General features: G+C 43.6%; 1 protein-coding gene across 3 annotated transcripts in view; it reads left to right on the forward strand.

Annotated features, from left to right (window-relative positions):
• The first annotated feature begins 4,567 nt into the window (after positions 1–4,567).
• LOC308518008 (acylphosphatase-1) overlaps positions 4,568–15,474 on the forward strand; it is a 42,196-nt gene continuing 31,289 nt past the window's right edge. Inside the window, exons 1-3 of one of the 3 annotated variants that reach the window (XM_081089595.1) lie at positions 4,568–4,684; positions 5,088–5,185; positions 12,426–12,843. In XM_081089595.1, coding sequence (XP_080945721.1) covers positions 5,096–5,185; positions 12,426–12,641 — 306 coding nt within the window. In that variant the 5' untranslated portion in view covers positions 4,568–4,684; positions 5,088–5,095 and the 3' untranslated portion in view covers positions 12,642–12,843. Of the gene's footprint in view, positions 4,768–5,087; positions 5,186–12,425; positions 14,484–15,474 lie in introns of those variants that run through there. The other 2 variants (XM_081089594.1, XM_081089598.1) reach the window with 2 other exon arrangements.

Genomic DNA, 15,474 nt, shown 5'->3' on the forward strand with positions numbered 1-15,474 from the left:
ACTAAATGGTATTCCATGGCTCGTTAACATCAGAAGAGTTTGCCTCGTGCTTCAGGTCATTGGGGTAAGCTGCTTGGAACAGGCAGCTTTTTTCCTGTAACTACTTAAAAGATTCACGCACAGGGAACACAGTATAGACAGCGGCAGGCGGTGTTACCACTTCATCATGTCACATGACAGCTTTTACATGTTACAAGGAAATTCCTTGGTGGGTCCTCCAGGGCATTTTTTTATTTTAATTTCTTGGTTCTCTTCCCTAGTTGATCTCTATATGCAGTCCCAGACATTTCCCACTCTTCTTAAGGTTCCAATTATCTGAGCAAACAGGCCTGCCTGTCATCAACTCAAGTAGCTCCCTTCCAGTCTGGCAGAATTTCCTAGGGTGCCTCTCTCCAACTTGACTTCTTTCTTGTTTCTGGGGATGAAGAACCTTTCTCTTGCCATAAGTTTTCTTGAATTAGTCCCTTTCAGGAATGGAGTTCATCTTGTTAACTTCAAGTTGTATCTATCCACATACAGGGGTGAGCGAAAGTAGGTTTACAGTGGTGAGTACATGAAACAGTTTGTTCTTGTATTATTAAGTACTAGTGGCCCGGTGCACAAAATTTGTGCGGGGGGGGGGGGGGGAGGAGGGTTATCCCTCAGCTGGGCCTGCATTCTCTCCAATCTGGGACCCCTCGGGGGATGTCCGACTGCCGGCAATCCTCTTGCAATCCGGGACCACTGGCTCCTAACTGCTCACCTGCCTGCCTACAGATCACCCCTAACCACTCTGCCTGCTGGCCTGCTCATCCCCAACTGCCCCCCCCCACCAGCCTGTTTGCCCCAACTGCCCCTCACCAGCCTGATCGCCCCCAACTGCCCCTTGCTCACCCTCAACTGGCCCCACTGCCAGCCTGCTTGCCCCCAACTGCTCTCCCGCCAGACTGACCACCCCCAACTGCCCTCCCCTCCTGGCCTGATCACCCCTAACCATCTCTGCCTCAGCCCCGCCACCATGGCTTTATCTGGAAGGTCTCCCAGAAGGTCTCCCAGAAGGTCTCCTGGTCTAATTAGCATATTACTTTTTTATTAGTATAGATTGTATTATTTATTTGTATTACAACTGTAAGCCTACTTTTGCCCACCCCTGTATGCAAAACAAACCTTATTTCCCTTGACCTGCTGTCTTTTATTTATGGTTCCATTCATTTCTCCTCTTCTCCACAACTTCTTGGTAGAAAACTTTACATTTGCTCTCTCATCTCCCCCTCATTGTCCAATCTGTTGTGGTGTGGCTTCCACTCTTTCCACTTTATTAACTGCCATCCAAGGACCAAAGACAAAAGCTGCTACTTCTTCAGCTACTTATTTTAGATTGATTTTTCACTCCCTTGGAACTCTCCTCTCACTTGCTCCTGTGCCTTCTTGTTTTCTTCTTTCATGTGCTTGCCCTGGCTTCTTCGTTTGTCTTCTTCTGGCATTTGTCTTTTCCTCACCTGCCCCCCAAGTTTAGGTGTTCTCCAAAGCCCTCTTATTTCTCAGACATAAATGCAGGTCCACACATTTTCTTCCTTAGTGGTTTCAACCAAATGCTGACATTTCAGGTATCACCTATGTTTCAGTGATCTCCAGCTTAGCTCTCTCTCCTTAGTTACAGACTCAGATTTCCAACTTCCCATTTAGTTCCTCAGGAATCTCGAACTGAATATGACAGGAAACAAACCCATGGTCATCTCCTCATTCCCTCAATCTACTTTTCCTCCAGTGTTCCCTCTCATACTGAAAGCACCAGCCACCTTCTACTCTTCCCTCTTGGTCATCCCTTCCCTCTAACTGGTCAGGAGGCTCTGTTGAATTTACTCTGCAATGTCTCATATATGACTCTTCCTGTACATGTCTACTGCCCTTAACCAGTTCTTCCTCACTTCTCTTTGGGACAGCAAGCATCGCTGTCCTAACTGCAATGCTCACCTTCAAGCCCATCCTTCATGCTGCTCTCAGAATAATTATCTTAAATACACCTGATCCTGTCACTCTCCTACCCAGAGGCTTCTGCTTTGCCCTTGGAATAAAGTCGGGATGCGTAATTTTAACCTGGGACTTCAACCTCCAGCCTGCCTTTCAAGCCCTGCCCCCCGAGAGTCTAGTCCGGTGGATTTCCACCCTGGCTGTGCTTTAGTACTACCTGGGAAGCAATTTCTGGGGATGAGACCTGGGTATTGGCATTTTAGAAAGCTCTCCCTAAAGTATTTTTTTTTTAATCCTCACTTGAGGATATGTTCATAGATTTTTAGAGAGAGGGAAACATTGATGTGAGAGAAACATTGATAGGTTGCCTCCCATATGGGGTGGAATCCACAACCTAGCTATTTGCCCTGACCAGGAATTGAACCGCAATCATTTTGGTGTACGGGACAACACTCCAACCAGCTGAGCCTCCTCCTGAAGTCTCAATGTGCAGCTAGGATTGAGAAACCCTGGTAGTACACCTGACTGCTTGCACTATCTTACCTCTGTGGTGCTTCCTGACCTCCACCTGCACATCCTGGGAGGTGGTAGAGCATAGCGTTTATGGGAGTGCACGTAGACTGCTCGGAAGCAAAGCCCAGCTCCATCACTTACTGGTTGTGGTTGGATTATGTGCTGTTTCCTCCAAGAATGTTTTCCCGATCTTCTTTGTCAGAATGAATCTGTTTGCTCCTTTGTGCTCGTGATATTTCTGTTCCTGTTCTAGCACAGGGCTGGCTCATGATGAGCTCTCAATGGATGTCCATGGAACTGAATTAGCGTGGTGTGTGTTGTATTGTCCTTATTATTTGCATGCATATTTGTTCCTTACACTGAATTAAAAAACTCCTTGAGGACAAAGGTTATATATCATTTATCTTGATATATTCTACAATGTCCTATACGTAGTAGACACTCAATTGGTTTTTAATTCTTTAGAGAAACTAGCTTTTTAAATGAGTTTTAGAGAAAGAAACACCATCAGCCCTTTACGCTTTAGCATTATTTTCAAATATTGCCAAGCATCACATTCACTTCAGTTCCCCACCCCACCCCACGCCAATGCTGGCACTAAGGTTCTATGACTCTCCAGGATCCAGAGCCTCACTTTGAGTGGGGAACTAATGAAGTGATTAATACCCAGGACTTCCAATGCAAATCTCTCTTCTTGCCAAGTCTGCCAACACCGCACACTCACATGTGGAGTCTCTTGCCATGAAGAGATGTGATGTATACAAACAACCCGCAGGCAGGCCCGGGTGGCAGCTTCCAGCAGCACACACGGGAGGAGAATCAGCACCACCAGGACCTCTGGTACCGTTCCGCCCCTCCTCCCACTTCCGGAGCAGGCAGGACTTACACTGAGAGCTGCAAGAACAAGTCGGGCAGGAAGGTTGCATGCGTCCTATTCAGTTTGTTCATGATGTCTAATGTCTATCGTCCGCCTCCATCTCCAGGGTGTAAGCTCCCCCAGGAATCCCTTTGTTCACTAGAGTTTGTCGACTACTCCCTAGGACTGTGCCTGACACGAAGAGGCTCTCAGCAAATATGCAATGAGTGGCTGAATTTATCTCGTGTTTCTTCGTCTTTCTCCCCACGGGACAATGATATCACAGTTGTCTGCATTCAGTGGTTCTCAACCTTCTGGCCCTTTAAATACAGTTCCTGCCCTGGCCAGTTTGGCTCAGTGGATAGAGCGTCAGCCTGCGAAATGAAAGGTCCCAGGTTCGGTTCCGGTCAAGAGCACATGCCCAGGTTGTGGGCTCGATCCCCTGTGGGGGCTTGCAGGAGGCAGCCCATCAGTGATCCTTTCTCATCATTGATGTTTCTATCTCTCTCTCTCCTTCTTCCTTCCTCTCTGAAATTAATAAAAATACAGTATATTAAAAAAATACAGTTCCTCATGTTGTGACCCAACCATAAAATTATTTTCGTTGCTACTTCATAACTGTAAAGTTGTTACTGTTATGAATCGTAATGTAAATATCTGAAATGCAGGATGGTCTTAGCCGACCCCTGTGAAAGGGTCGTTCGACCGCCAAAGGGGTCGCGACCCACAGGTTGAGAATCGCTGGATAGATGCACAACCCAGGAACGCAGGCAATGGGGCGGTGGAGGCCTGGGGCGGGTGGGGCGGGGCGGGCTAGAAGGAGTCAATGGAGGGGGGGAGGGCGGTAAAGGGGACATATGTAATACTTCCAACAATAAAGATTTTAAAAATAGAAGTTTTAAAAAAGAGGAAGGGTGAGAGTGAGGTCTGTGGAATCCGAGCTGACACCCTGGACAGATCCCCTTTTGAAACAACAGTTGCTGTTGGGCACTTCATTATAATTTACATCACTTAAAATACCTAGTGTTGACAGCTGCCGTTTTCTGAAAAGCCGGGATAATTCAATTAAACTATCACTCCTCATGAAAAGGCATCCCAGCCCGAGGCTCCCGAGCTGTCCCAGAGAACCGGTCCCCAAACCCCACCCTCTGGGCGGGCTTAGGCCGAGCGCGCCGCCTCTGATTGGTCATCAGACGTGATGGGCATGCGACGCAGCGAAGGAAGAGCTGCGCTCTGAGCTTCCGGAGCGGCGGTTACGCGACAGGGGGGAGCCGTTGGCGCAGCGGTCAGCGATCGGTGGTCCGTGGTCGGTGGTCGGTGGTCGCCGGTGCCGCCCGGCCTCCTCCTGACGGGAAGGCCGGGAGGGTGAGCCCGGCCCGGGGCTGGCCCCTCAGTTCCATTGGCCGTAGATGTTCGTGGGCGAGGAATCCGGGGCGTGTGGAAGCGAGGTCCGTGGGAGGCGGGAGGGATGGCGAGCGAGCGGACGGTGTGGGAAGGGAATTGGATGGAAGGGAATTGTCCCCAGAGGCCTCCGTGGGCAGCTGCGACCCAGACTCCCCGGGTCCTTCCTGTTACTGCGCGGCCCGCGCTTTCGGGGACCCGCTTGCATGCCCTGGGGTGCCCTGGGGTTCCCTGGGGTTCGGGGGGCAGGCCAGGGAGAGGTCGCCGCGTCCAGGGTGTGGGGTGGCCTTTCTGCCCCGATTGCGGGTTCTGGTCGAGGATAACGAGTCCCGTCTACTTACTTCTCTGTTTCCCTGGCGTCTGACAGGTTCGAGCATGAACATGGCGGAAGGGGACACCCTGATATCGGTGGATTATGAGGTGTTTGGGAAGGTGCAAGGGGTGTTTTTCCGCAAGTACACGCAGGTGTGTGGGCCTCGGGCCTCGGGCCGCGTGGGGACGCGTGCGGTGGGAGTCGCTGGCTGCTGCAGAGCAGTGGGTGTGAACGGGCTTTGCACGGGCAAAGTACCATACAAAAGGCAGGTTTATCTGCTGTTACTATTGTTATTTTTTAATCCTCACCCGAGGATATTTTCCCATTGGTTTTTAGACAGAGTGGAAGAGAGAGGGACAGAGAGAAAATCCATGTGAGAGAAACACGTGGATGGTTGGCTTCTGTGCACACCCCGACCAGGGCCCGGGCCAGGGAGGAGCCTGCAACCGAGGTACCTGCCCTTGACCAGAAACGAACCGGGACCCTTGGGTCCGCAGGCCCACGGCCAAACCGCCCAGGGCAGCCTGCTGTCGTTATTTTTCTAACTGTGGGACTTGAGTACCTAGACTCATACTAATGAGCTTCTCTCTTCCCGAGGGGATGGGAGGGCTTCCCCAGTTCTCCCTTTTGGCATCATCAGACCAATCACAATTCGCGCAGGAAAGCTGGCGTTAATCAAGGAGATGGCATTTAGATGAACGCATGACATGTATGTAACTTACTAGAGGCCCTAGGCACGAAATTCCTGCAGGAGCAGCTGCTGGGCCATTCGGTCAATTTGCATGTTACACGTTTATTATTGTAGGTGTGACAGCATCTTCTGTCGCTGCTGCATTTTCTTCAGACCTCTTTGACTCCTTCCACCTTTCCCCATTCTCTCAATTAATTTCTACTTATTTTGTCTTTGAAAGAAGAATCACCTCTTCTAGCTGAAGCTTTTCTAATGAAAACACTTAACCCATTCCAGGATAAGTGATGGTAACACTGAACATGGGGCCTGGTGTTCCTCCTAGAGTACTAGGGAGTAACCGAGGGGAGGAGCAAACTACTGACAGCCGCCCCCTCTGCCTAATGTCATTAATCTTCCCTTTACATGCAGACAGAAATGCAATCTCAACTTCCCTTCTGCCTTCTGTAGGGGTTATCGGGCTCTTGCCTGCCCAGTGTAGCTCCAGCCCCAAAGATAATGAATTAAGACTGCGGAACTTTCCAAGTGTCACATTCCCTGGACTGTAGTACTTAAAATTCATCCTGAATCTCTGAAATATGAATGTTAAATGCCACTACCTCTTTCCCCAATTACTTACAAATCATTTCCTCCTGTTTCACACTGTTGAAAAAAAGTTATTGAAAATCATAGCAAAAGAGCTATTATGTTCTGTTAGCTTTGCTACCATTTATGCAGGGTAAATTCCTGTGATATAGTAAGTGGAGGGGACAGCTTCGAAGATTAATTAAAGTTATTGAGGGAAAAGGACCAGAGAGTCATATAGCTCATTTTTCTCTACTGCTATCCCGCGCGCACCCCCCCCCCCACCCCCCAATTTAGAGACAATAAAAGAATGCAGAAAAATAAATATTGATTTGGAGAACTTTATGGAAAATGCCATCTTTTCCCTTAAACTTGTAGCTTATTCTTTACTACTTATAATTGCTTTATATATATGTTCATTTTAACAGTTGTTTTGTTTTGCTACAGTCTGTTTGCATGTTGATATAATCTAGCCTCTTAATTAAATTCCATCACTCCTAGAATGATGAGAATGCTTGAAGGAACTTTTTTTAAGTTGGAATATAATTCACATCCATAAAACTCACCTTTTTAAAATGTATAAGTGAGTGGGTTTTAGTATATTTACAAAGTTGTACACTAATTCCAGAACATTTCATCACCTCCATAAGAAACCACATATCCATTAGCACTCACCCCTCACCTCTCCAGCCCCTGGCAGTCACTCACCTCATTTTTGTCCCTGTGGATTTGTCTATTCTGGACATTTAATGTCAGTGGAATCACACCTATGTGGCCTTTTGTGTTGGGTTTCTTTCACGTAATACAGGGGTAGGGAACATCCGGCCCGTGGGCCGTACTTGTAAGGCCGGAGAAATCATTTGGTCAGGCCCTGCCAAGGTATTAGGGGGATTGAATTAAACGTTTGACCAAATATAGCAGGCTAATTTTTAAGTTGATAATTTTGTTTGGCCCTTGGCAGAAAAAAAGTTTCCCCAAGCCTGACTTAACACAATGTTTTCAAGGATATTCATATTATAGCATATTAGTACTTAATTCTTTTTTATGGCTGAATAATATTCCATGTATGGATATACCACATCTTATATATCCATTCATCAACTGATGGGCATTTAGGTTACTTTCACTTTTGGGCTATTATAAATAAGGATGCTGTGAACATTTATGCACTTTTATGCAAACATTGTTTTCAATTCCCTTGTGTATATATGCTAAGGAGTAGTTTGCTGGGTCACATAGTAACTCCATGTTTAACTTCGTGAGGAAGAGCAAAACTATTTTCCAAAGCAGCTGTTTCATTTTTACATTTTGCATTCTCATGATCAATGAGAATTTCAGTTTCTCCAAATTCTTGCCAACAGTTACTGTCTCTTTTTTTTATTAGAGCCATCCTAGTGTGTGTGAAGTGGTATCTCATTGTGGTTTTTTTGTTTTGTTTTGAGATACCAATGACTTTTAAAGGATTGAAGTCATACAAAGCATGTTCTCTGACCACAGTGGAATTACACTACAAATCAATAACAGAAAAATACCTGGAAAATCTCCAAATATATGGAAACTACATAATACACTTTTTTTTTTTTTGTTAATAATCCTCGCCCAAAGGTATTTTTTCCATTGATTTTTAGAGAAAGTAGAAGGAAGAGAGGAAGGAAGGAAGGAAGGAAGGATGAGAGAGAGAGAGAGAGAGAGAGAGAGAGAGAGAGAGAGAGAGAGAGAGAGAGAGAAAGAAACACCTATCGGTTACCTCCTGTATAAGCCCCAACTTGGGATCAAACCTGCAACTTTTTGGTGTACAGGATGACCCTCCAACCAACTAAGCTACCCAGCCAGGGCCCTTTGCCCATTTTTAACTGAGTTATTTGTCTTATTGTTGACTTGTAAAAATTTTTATATATTCTGGATATTAGTCCCTTATATTATTTGCAAATATTTCTCCTGAGGTTTTCTTTTCACTTTCTTGATGAAAACTTTGAAGCACAAATATTTTTAATATTGATGAAGTCTAATTTATTTTCCTTTTGTTGCTTGTGACTTTAGTTTTATATCTAAGTTGGAATATAATTCTTTGCCTAATCCAAGGTAATGAAAGAAGGTTCATGCTTATGTTTTCTTCTAAAAGTTTCTTCTAAGAGTTTTATAGTTTAATCTCTTAGCTTTAAGTCTTTGATCCAGTTTCAGTTATTTTGTAAAAATATATTTTTATTAATTTCAGAGAGGAAGGGAGAGGGATAGAGAGAAACATCAATGATGACAGAGAAACATTGATCAGCTGCCTCCTGCATGCCCACTTGGGGATCGATCCCTAAGCCCAGGCTAGACCAAGAATTGAACCATGACCTCCTGGTTCATAGGTCCACACTCAACCACTGAGCCACACGGGACAGGCTAGTTTCAGTTAATTTTTTAAAAAATATATTTTATTGATTTTTTTTTTTACAGAGAGGAAGGGAAAGGGATAGAGAGTTAGAAACATCGATGAGAGAGAAACATTGATCAGCTGCCTCCTGCACACTCCCCAGTGGGGATATGCCCGCAACCAAGGTACATGCCCTTGACCTTTCAGTCCGCAGGCCGATGCTCCATCCACCGAGCCAAACCAGTCAGGGCTTCAGTTAATTTTTTATGTGCGTTGAGGTAAGGAGTCCAGCTATATGCTTTTACACGTGACTATCAGTTGTCCCAGCATCTTTTGTCAAAAAGACTAAAATTTCTCCCACTGAATTGTCATGTTACCATTGTCAAAAATCAATTGACCATAAATGTAAGGGCTTATTTTTGGACTCCAATTATATTCCATTGATCTATATGTCTATCCTTATGCCATGTACTATGTACTGATTACTGTAGCTTTGTAGTAAATTTTGAACTCAGGATATGTGAGTCCTTCCAACTTTATTCTTTGTAAAGATTATATTTAGCTATTCTGGGTCCCTTATGTTTCCATGAGAATTTTAGAATCAATTTGTCGATTTCTGCTATGAAGGCAGCTGGGATTTTGATAAATATGGCATAGCATTTGTAGATCAATTTTGGGAGTATTGTCATCTTAATAATATTGTCTTCCAGTCTATGAACATAGGATGTCTATCCATTTATTTAAACCTTCCTTAATTTCTTTCAACAATGTTTTGTACCTTTCCATATGTATTCCAGTTCTTCTATTAAATTTATAATTTTATTATTTTGATGTTATTATAGAATTATTTCCTTAATTTTATTTTCATTATTGCCAGTATATAGAAATAGAGTTGATTTTTGTATAGTGATCTTGTATCCTGCCACCTTATAAACTTGTTTATTCTAGTGTTTGTGTGTGTGTGTGTGTGTGTGTGCGCGCACGCGCACACATATGTGCATTCCTTAGGATTTTCTGCATACAAGGAATGCCATCTGTGAGTGGAGGTAATTTTACTCCTTTCTTCCCACTATTAATACCTTCTTTCTTTTTCACTGCCCTGGCTTAATGTTGAGTAGAAGTGGCAAGAGCAGACGTCCTTGACTTGTTCCTGATCATAGGGCAAAGCTTTCAGTCTTTCACCATTAGGTCTGTTAGCTGTGGGTTTTTCACAAATGCCTTTAATCAGGTTAAGGAATTCCCTTCTGTTCCTAGTTTGTTTAGTGGTTTTTGTTTTTTTTTTAATTTATTGATTTTTTTTTACAGAGAGGAAGGGAGAGGGATAGAGAGTTAGAAACATCGATGAGAAGGAACATTGATCAGCTGCCTCCTGCACACCCCCACCAGGGATGTGCCCGCAACCAAGGTACATGCCCTTGGCCGGAATCAAACCTGGGACCTTTCAGTCCGCAGGCTGACGCTCTATCCACTGAGCCAAACCGGTTATGGCTGTTGAGTGGTTTTATCTAAAAAAATGTTGGATTTGATCAGTGCTTTTTCTTCATCTATTAAAATGATCATCTGGTTTCTGTTTTATTAATTAGAGGCCCAGTGCATGAATTCATGCACCACTGGGGTCCCTTGGCCTGGCCTGCAGGATCAGGCCAAAAACCAGCTCTCCGACATCCCCCGAGGGGTCCTGGATTGTGAGAGGGTGCAGGCCAGGCTGAGGGACCCCACTGGTGCACGATTGGGGCCGGGGAGGGACCATGGGAGGGCTCCAGGGCGTGTCCAGCCCATCTCACCCAGTCCCGATTGACCAGACCCCAGTAGCAAGCTAACCTACTGGTCAGGGCGTCTGCCCCCTGGTGGTCAGTGCACATTATAGCGACTGGTCAACTCTCTGCCCCCTGGTGGTCAGTGCATGCCATTGCGAGCTGTTGAGTGGCCTTAGTATATCATTAGCATATTACACTTTGATTGGTTGAACGGCTGACTGGTCGACTGGACACAGCATATTAGGCTTTTATTATATAGGATATGGTATTTTATTTATTAATATGGTGTATTGATTTTTATGTTGGCCCAACCTTATACTAATACAAAGTCAGTTGGATGTGGAGTCTAACTCAAAATCTATTTTCCACATTTTAAAAAATATATATTTTTTTTTATTGATTTCATAGATGAAGGGAGAGGGAGAGAGAGATAGAAACATCAATGATGAGAGAGAATCATTGACTGGCTGCCTCCAGCATGCCCTACATTGGGGATCAAGCCTGCAACCTGGGCATGTGCCCTGACCGGGAATTGAAGCGTGAGCTCCTAGTTCATAGGTCAATACTCAATCACTGAGCCATGCTGACTGGGCTCCACATGTTTTTATTATTTTATTTTATTTTTTAATTTTTATTGATTTCAGAGAGGAAGGGAGAGGGAGAGAGAGATAGAAACATCAGTGATGAGAATCATTGATTGGCTGCCTCCTGAATGCCCCCTACTGGGGATTGAGCCCACAACCCCGGGCATGTGCCCTTGACTGGAATCAGACCTGGGACTCTTTGGTCTGCAGGCCAACACTCTTTCCACTGAGCCAAACCAGCTAGGGCTCCACATGTTTTTATGTCACCATCTTCTGCACTTAAAGCATGCTGTGGGTATCCTATTTTTCTTCACTCCTTAATTTCTTCTGTATCCCTTAAATTGCTATTTATTTGCGATCTATTTTGTTCATTATGCATTATATCTTAACTTTGAATATATGATTTATTGGCTATTTCAATTCCTCTTCAAACATGGTTTTGCTGTGCATAACATTTTCTTTGGTCAACTCCAGCAATTTCCCACATTTACTAGGTCACTACTCTGGCATTTGGGCATACAATCATGTTAACTCCATTTTCTTTTGTAACCCAATCCCTTCTATTTAGATGTATTACTTTAACAGTAATTTTTATAATATCCTTACTTGGAAATATTACAAAAATAAAATTACCTTTAAGCACTGCTACCTTTCTAATTATTTGGCAATTCCACAGTTTAATGACTTAAAGGAAAAACACTAGAAAGGGTAAGAAAAGAGCAACTACAATGATTAGGTGATCTTCATAAGCTTATCCAATTTAGAAGAAAAGAAAGTAAAGTGCAAAACCTAACAGTTATGTAATCTCATGAAACTTTGGTTTTCAGAGGCTGATCACCAGTTGCCCTTCCTTCTCTAGGAGGATGACAGAAAGTGGTACTTTGGATGCAACATAAAGACAGGGGGTTAAACAGTTTCTCTACAGGGAGAACAATGGAATGAGTTGCCCAGGAAATTGTGAAATACTCTCTAATGATCTTTAAAGATATAAAGGACACTTACTCATCTGGATTTGTTTAGGTGTGGTCCTGATTAAAGACAGAGAAGGATCAGATAACTTTATGCTTTTTTCTACTTAATATACCCAAGAGATTCTTGATTAGGAGAAGGAAAAATGTTTAAGATATATGCAGCCCAGCATCCTAACAATAATTAGCCTTAGGGAATCATTTTGAAAGCATCTGATTTTATCTTAAGTCATTAGTATTACATAGTGAAAAATTCTGGCTCGGTTTTATAGGGTAGAAGAAGGAAATGAAGTGGCCAACATTTCATATTAAAATCAGCAATGAGATTCTTCTTGTTCTGTTTTGACTGTTCTGGACAATATCAAATTAGTTTCAGTGGCTTGATTTTAGACCAAGATTCTGGCAAAGATTGTAGTCTCACTTTGTTTTAATCTCACTGGATTTCTCTTTCTTATTTTTTTCTTTCCCTCAGGCTGAGAGTAAAAGGCTGGGATTGGTAGGCTGGGTCCAGAACACAGACCAAGGCACAGTGCAAGGACAATTGCAAGGTCCCATCTCCAAAGTGCGTCATATGCAGGAATGGCTTGAGACAAAAGGAAGTCCCAAATCGCACATCGACAGAGCAAACTTCAACAATGAGAAAGTCATCTTAAAGTTGGATTACTCAGATTTCCAAATTGTAAAATAATGCCCTGAATTCAAATTTTCCAAGAGAAACTCAGAGGTTTTGCTTTTCTTGTTAATAGAGATAGAATTATTCTGAGTAATATTAGAATTTGTCAGTAAGTTATTTTAGTTTCAGATATCTGAATGTTACTGTATATAATATGTATGATGGAAGGAATGATTACAACTGTACACAATTCTAATAAAAACACATCAGAACCATCTATAGGGCGAAATTCATTTTGGGCAAAATAAGAGATATTTACTCAGTAAACATCTGTGGGAAGATAATTTTGAGGTAATTTAAAGAGGTCTGAAAGAAAAAGCAGTTACTTTGAATCATTTCTTTGAATGGTTTCCATGAAGTTTTCTTCAGGAAGTTGCACACGTATTAAGAACAAATCCCACAAGTTCAACTTGTTAGCTGCTCAAATGATGTTTTGGACTAATTACTTTTAATTTTATTGAGTTTCTGTCATTTTCTCTAGGTAAGGAATTCACAAAAAGCAGTTGGTATGGGCTAAATTATGTGCTTTCTCCCAATTCATATGTTGAAGTCTTAACACCTAGTACCTCAGAATGTGACTGTATTTGGAGATAGGGTCTTTTGAGAGGTAACTTTGAATGAAGTTAAATGAAGTCATGAGAGTGGGCCCTAATCTAGTATGTCCTTATAAGAAGAGGAAATTTGGACACAGACGTGTACAGCACAGAGGAAAGGACATGTGAAGACAGGGAGAAACCAGCCATCTACAAGACAAGGATAGAGTCCCCAAAAGAAATCAGCCATGTCTCACAGCCCGATCACAGACTTCTAGCCTCCAAAACTGTGACAAAATATCTAGTTTAAGCCACCCAGTCTGTGGTGGTTTATTAGGACAAACTGATACATGCAATACTCAGGATTTTGCTTCATTAGCCCTAGAAATCTCCTGCTTGGTTTGGTCAACCTTTAAGCAGGTATACATGGAATGCTTACTGGGTTTGGCAAATTTGTCACAAATTCTAAATTTTAAAAATAGAAGGTTTCACTCAGCCAGAGTGGCTCAGTGGTTGAGCATCAACCCATGAAGTCACTGGTCTGATGCCCTGTCAGGGCACATGCCGGGTTGTGGGCTTGATCCCCAGTAGGGGGCTTACAGGAGGCAGCCTATCGGTGATTCTCATCGATGTTTCTCTCCCTCTCCCTTTCTCTCTAAAAAAAACCAATAAAAACATTTTTAAAAAATGAATAATGTCTCAATGAAAATTAGAGTAAGAGCTGGTTAATGATTCCCAAAACACATATTTTCACCGTGTTCCACTCTTTCCTATTAGAAAAGAAGTTGTGTATTAGGAAAACACCCAAAAAAGGCAATGGAGTTCTAGGTGTCCTCGTCCGTAAATTGAGAATTTAGTTTCTCAGTCTTCCCAGTTCTTAAACGCTTTAAGCTGATAAGATGGAAGGCTGTGGATTTATTCATTCACTGAGTGCCTAACATAAGTCAGGCACTGTTCTAGGCCATGGGGATACAGCAATAACAGACAAAATCCTTACCTTCATATGGCTTTCATTTTAGCGGGAGAAGACAATGAGCAAATAATATATTGAATTAAATGGTAGTGCGTGCAAAGGAGAAACGGGAAAGAGGAAACGAAAGACAAACGTAAAAATTACTAGAAGCAGTTTTTCATGCCACGCTAAAAGGGGATAAGGATTGGGAATTCAGGAATTCCAGGGTGAAAAGGCCTGGGGACTCGTTGCGTGCGCGTGCGCACTGTGTCTCGGAGGACAGGGACTTCGGCGAATCTCCGAAGCGCATGCTCCCGGCTCGCGCGTGCACGAGCCTCGCGAGCCGAGGAGGCACAGCCGGCGTCCGAGGCGGTTGGTATCTCGAGGTGGTAAAGGTGACTTGAGGTGACTTGGGGGAAGGCGCGCGACGAAAGGATGATTCCGGGAGCTCGTCTAACACCAGAAAGGTCGTGACGCCCGCTCCGGGCCAGCTTTCCGGAACCGGCTGCGCAGCGGCTCCAGGAGGCCCCGGTCTCCCTTCGCCGCGGGCGCGCACGTCGGGGCGGGCCTGGTTTAGGGTTGGGAGTCAGGGAAGGGGCGGGGCCGGCGGGGCGGAGGCTGAGCCTGGAGGGGAGGGGCCTGCGGCCGCGGCCCCGCCCCTCAGCTTTGCGTTGTCGTAGAAATAATCAGATCTGCACTTATAGCTTGGATTTTCCCGGGTTTGAAAATCCAGCCCACCGCCTGAGAGAGGTCTAGACTACGCTGCTCTCTTACCTTTGAAGAAGCGCTAGGACCTTTAATTGCACCATAATCTTAAATTTTTCTTTTTTTACTGGGAGGAATTTAAAAAATCCAGGTCAGACAGCTCCCTACCATCATTGTTATTGCCGAGATAGTTTGTAGCCATTGTAAAGACCAAAAGAGTATTAACACAAAAGGATATTCATAAACGTCTGAAAACTTTATCAAAGTAAACTAAAATAATTCTGAAAGGCTTATAATGAAAAGGAATTTTACTGCTTTAACCTTTCCCATTCCCAGTCTCTTTCCCTTGAGGTTACCTCCACTTAACTATAATAATAATAATAATAATAATAATAATTAATAATAATCTCTTAATGCCCATTTCTTCTTCATACAATAATTTGTCTTTATTTCATCCTGTTCCTTCACTTTCTTATTACAGTGTCTTAGTACTTTATTATGAGTTTTTTCTAAAAGTCATGGTTATTGTGTAATGTATAAATGTTATGAAACTAGCTTGGAGTTTTGTGTGTGAATAATTTCTAGCTAATGTTAGTGGAATTTGGGCATCTGTTTTTGGTAAAGTGATTAGAATTTTGAACACTATCTTCATGGGTCA

This window comes from Myotis nattereri (genome assembly GCF_964212035.1).
Source record: "Myotis nattereri genome assembly, chromosome: 1".
NCBI classification, from domain to species: domain Eukaryota; kingdom Metazoa; phylum Chordata; class Mammalia; order Chiroptera; family Vespertilionidae; genus Myotis; species Myotis nattereri.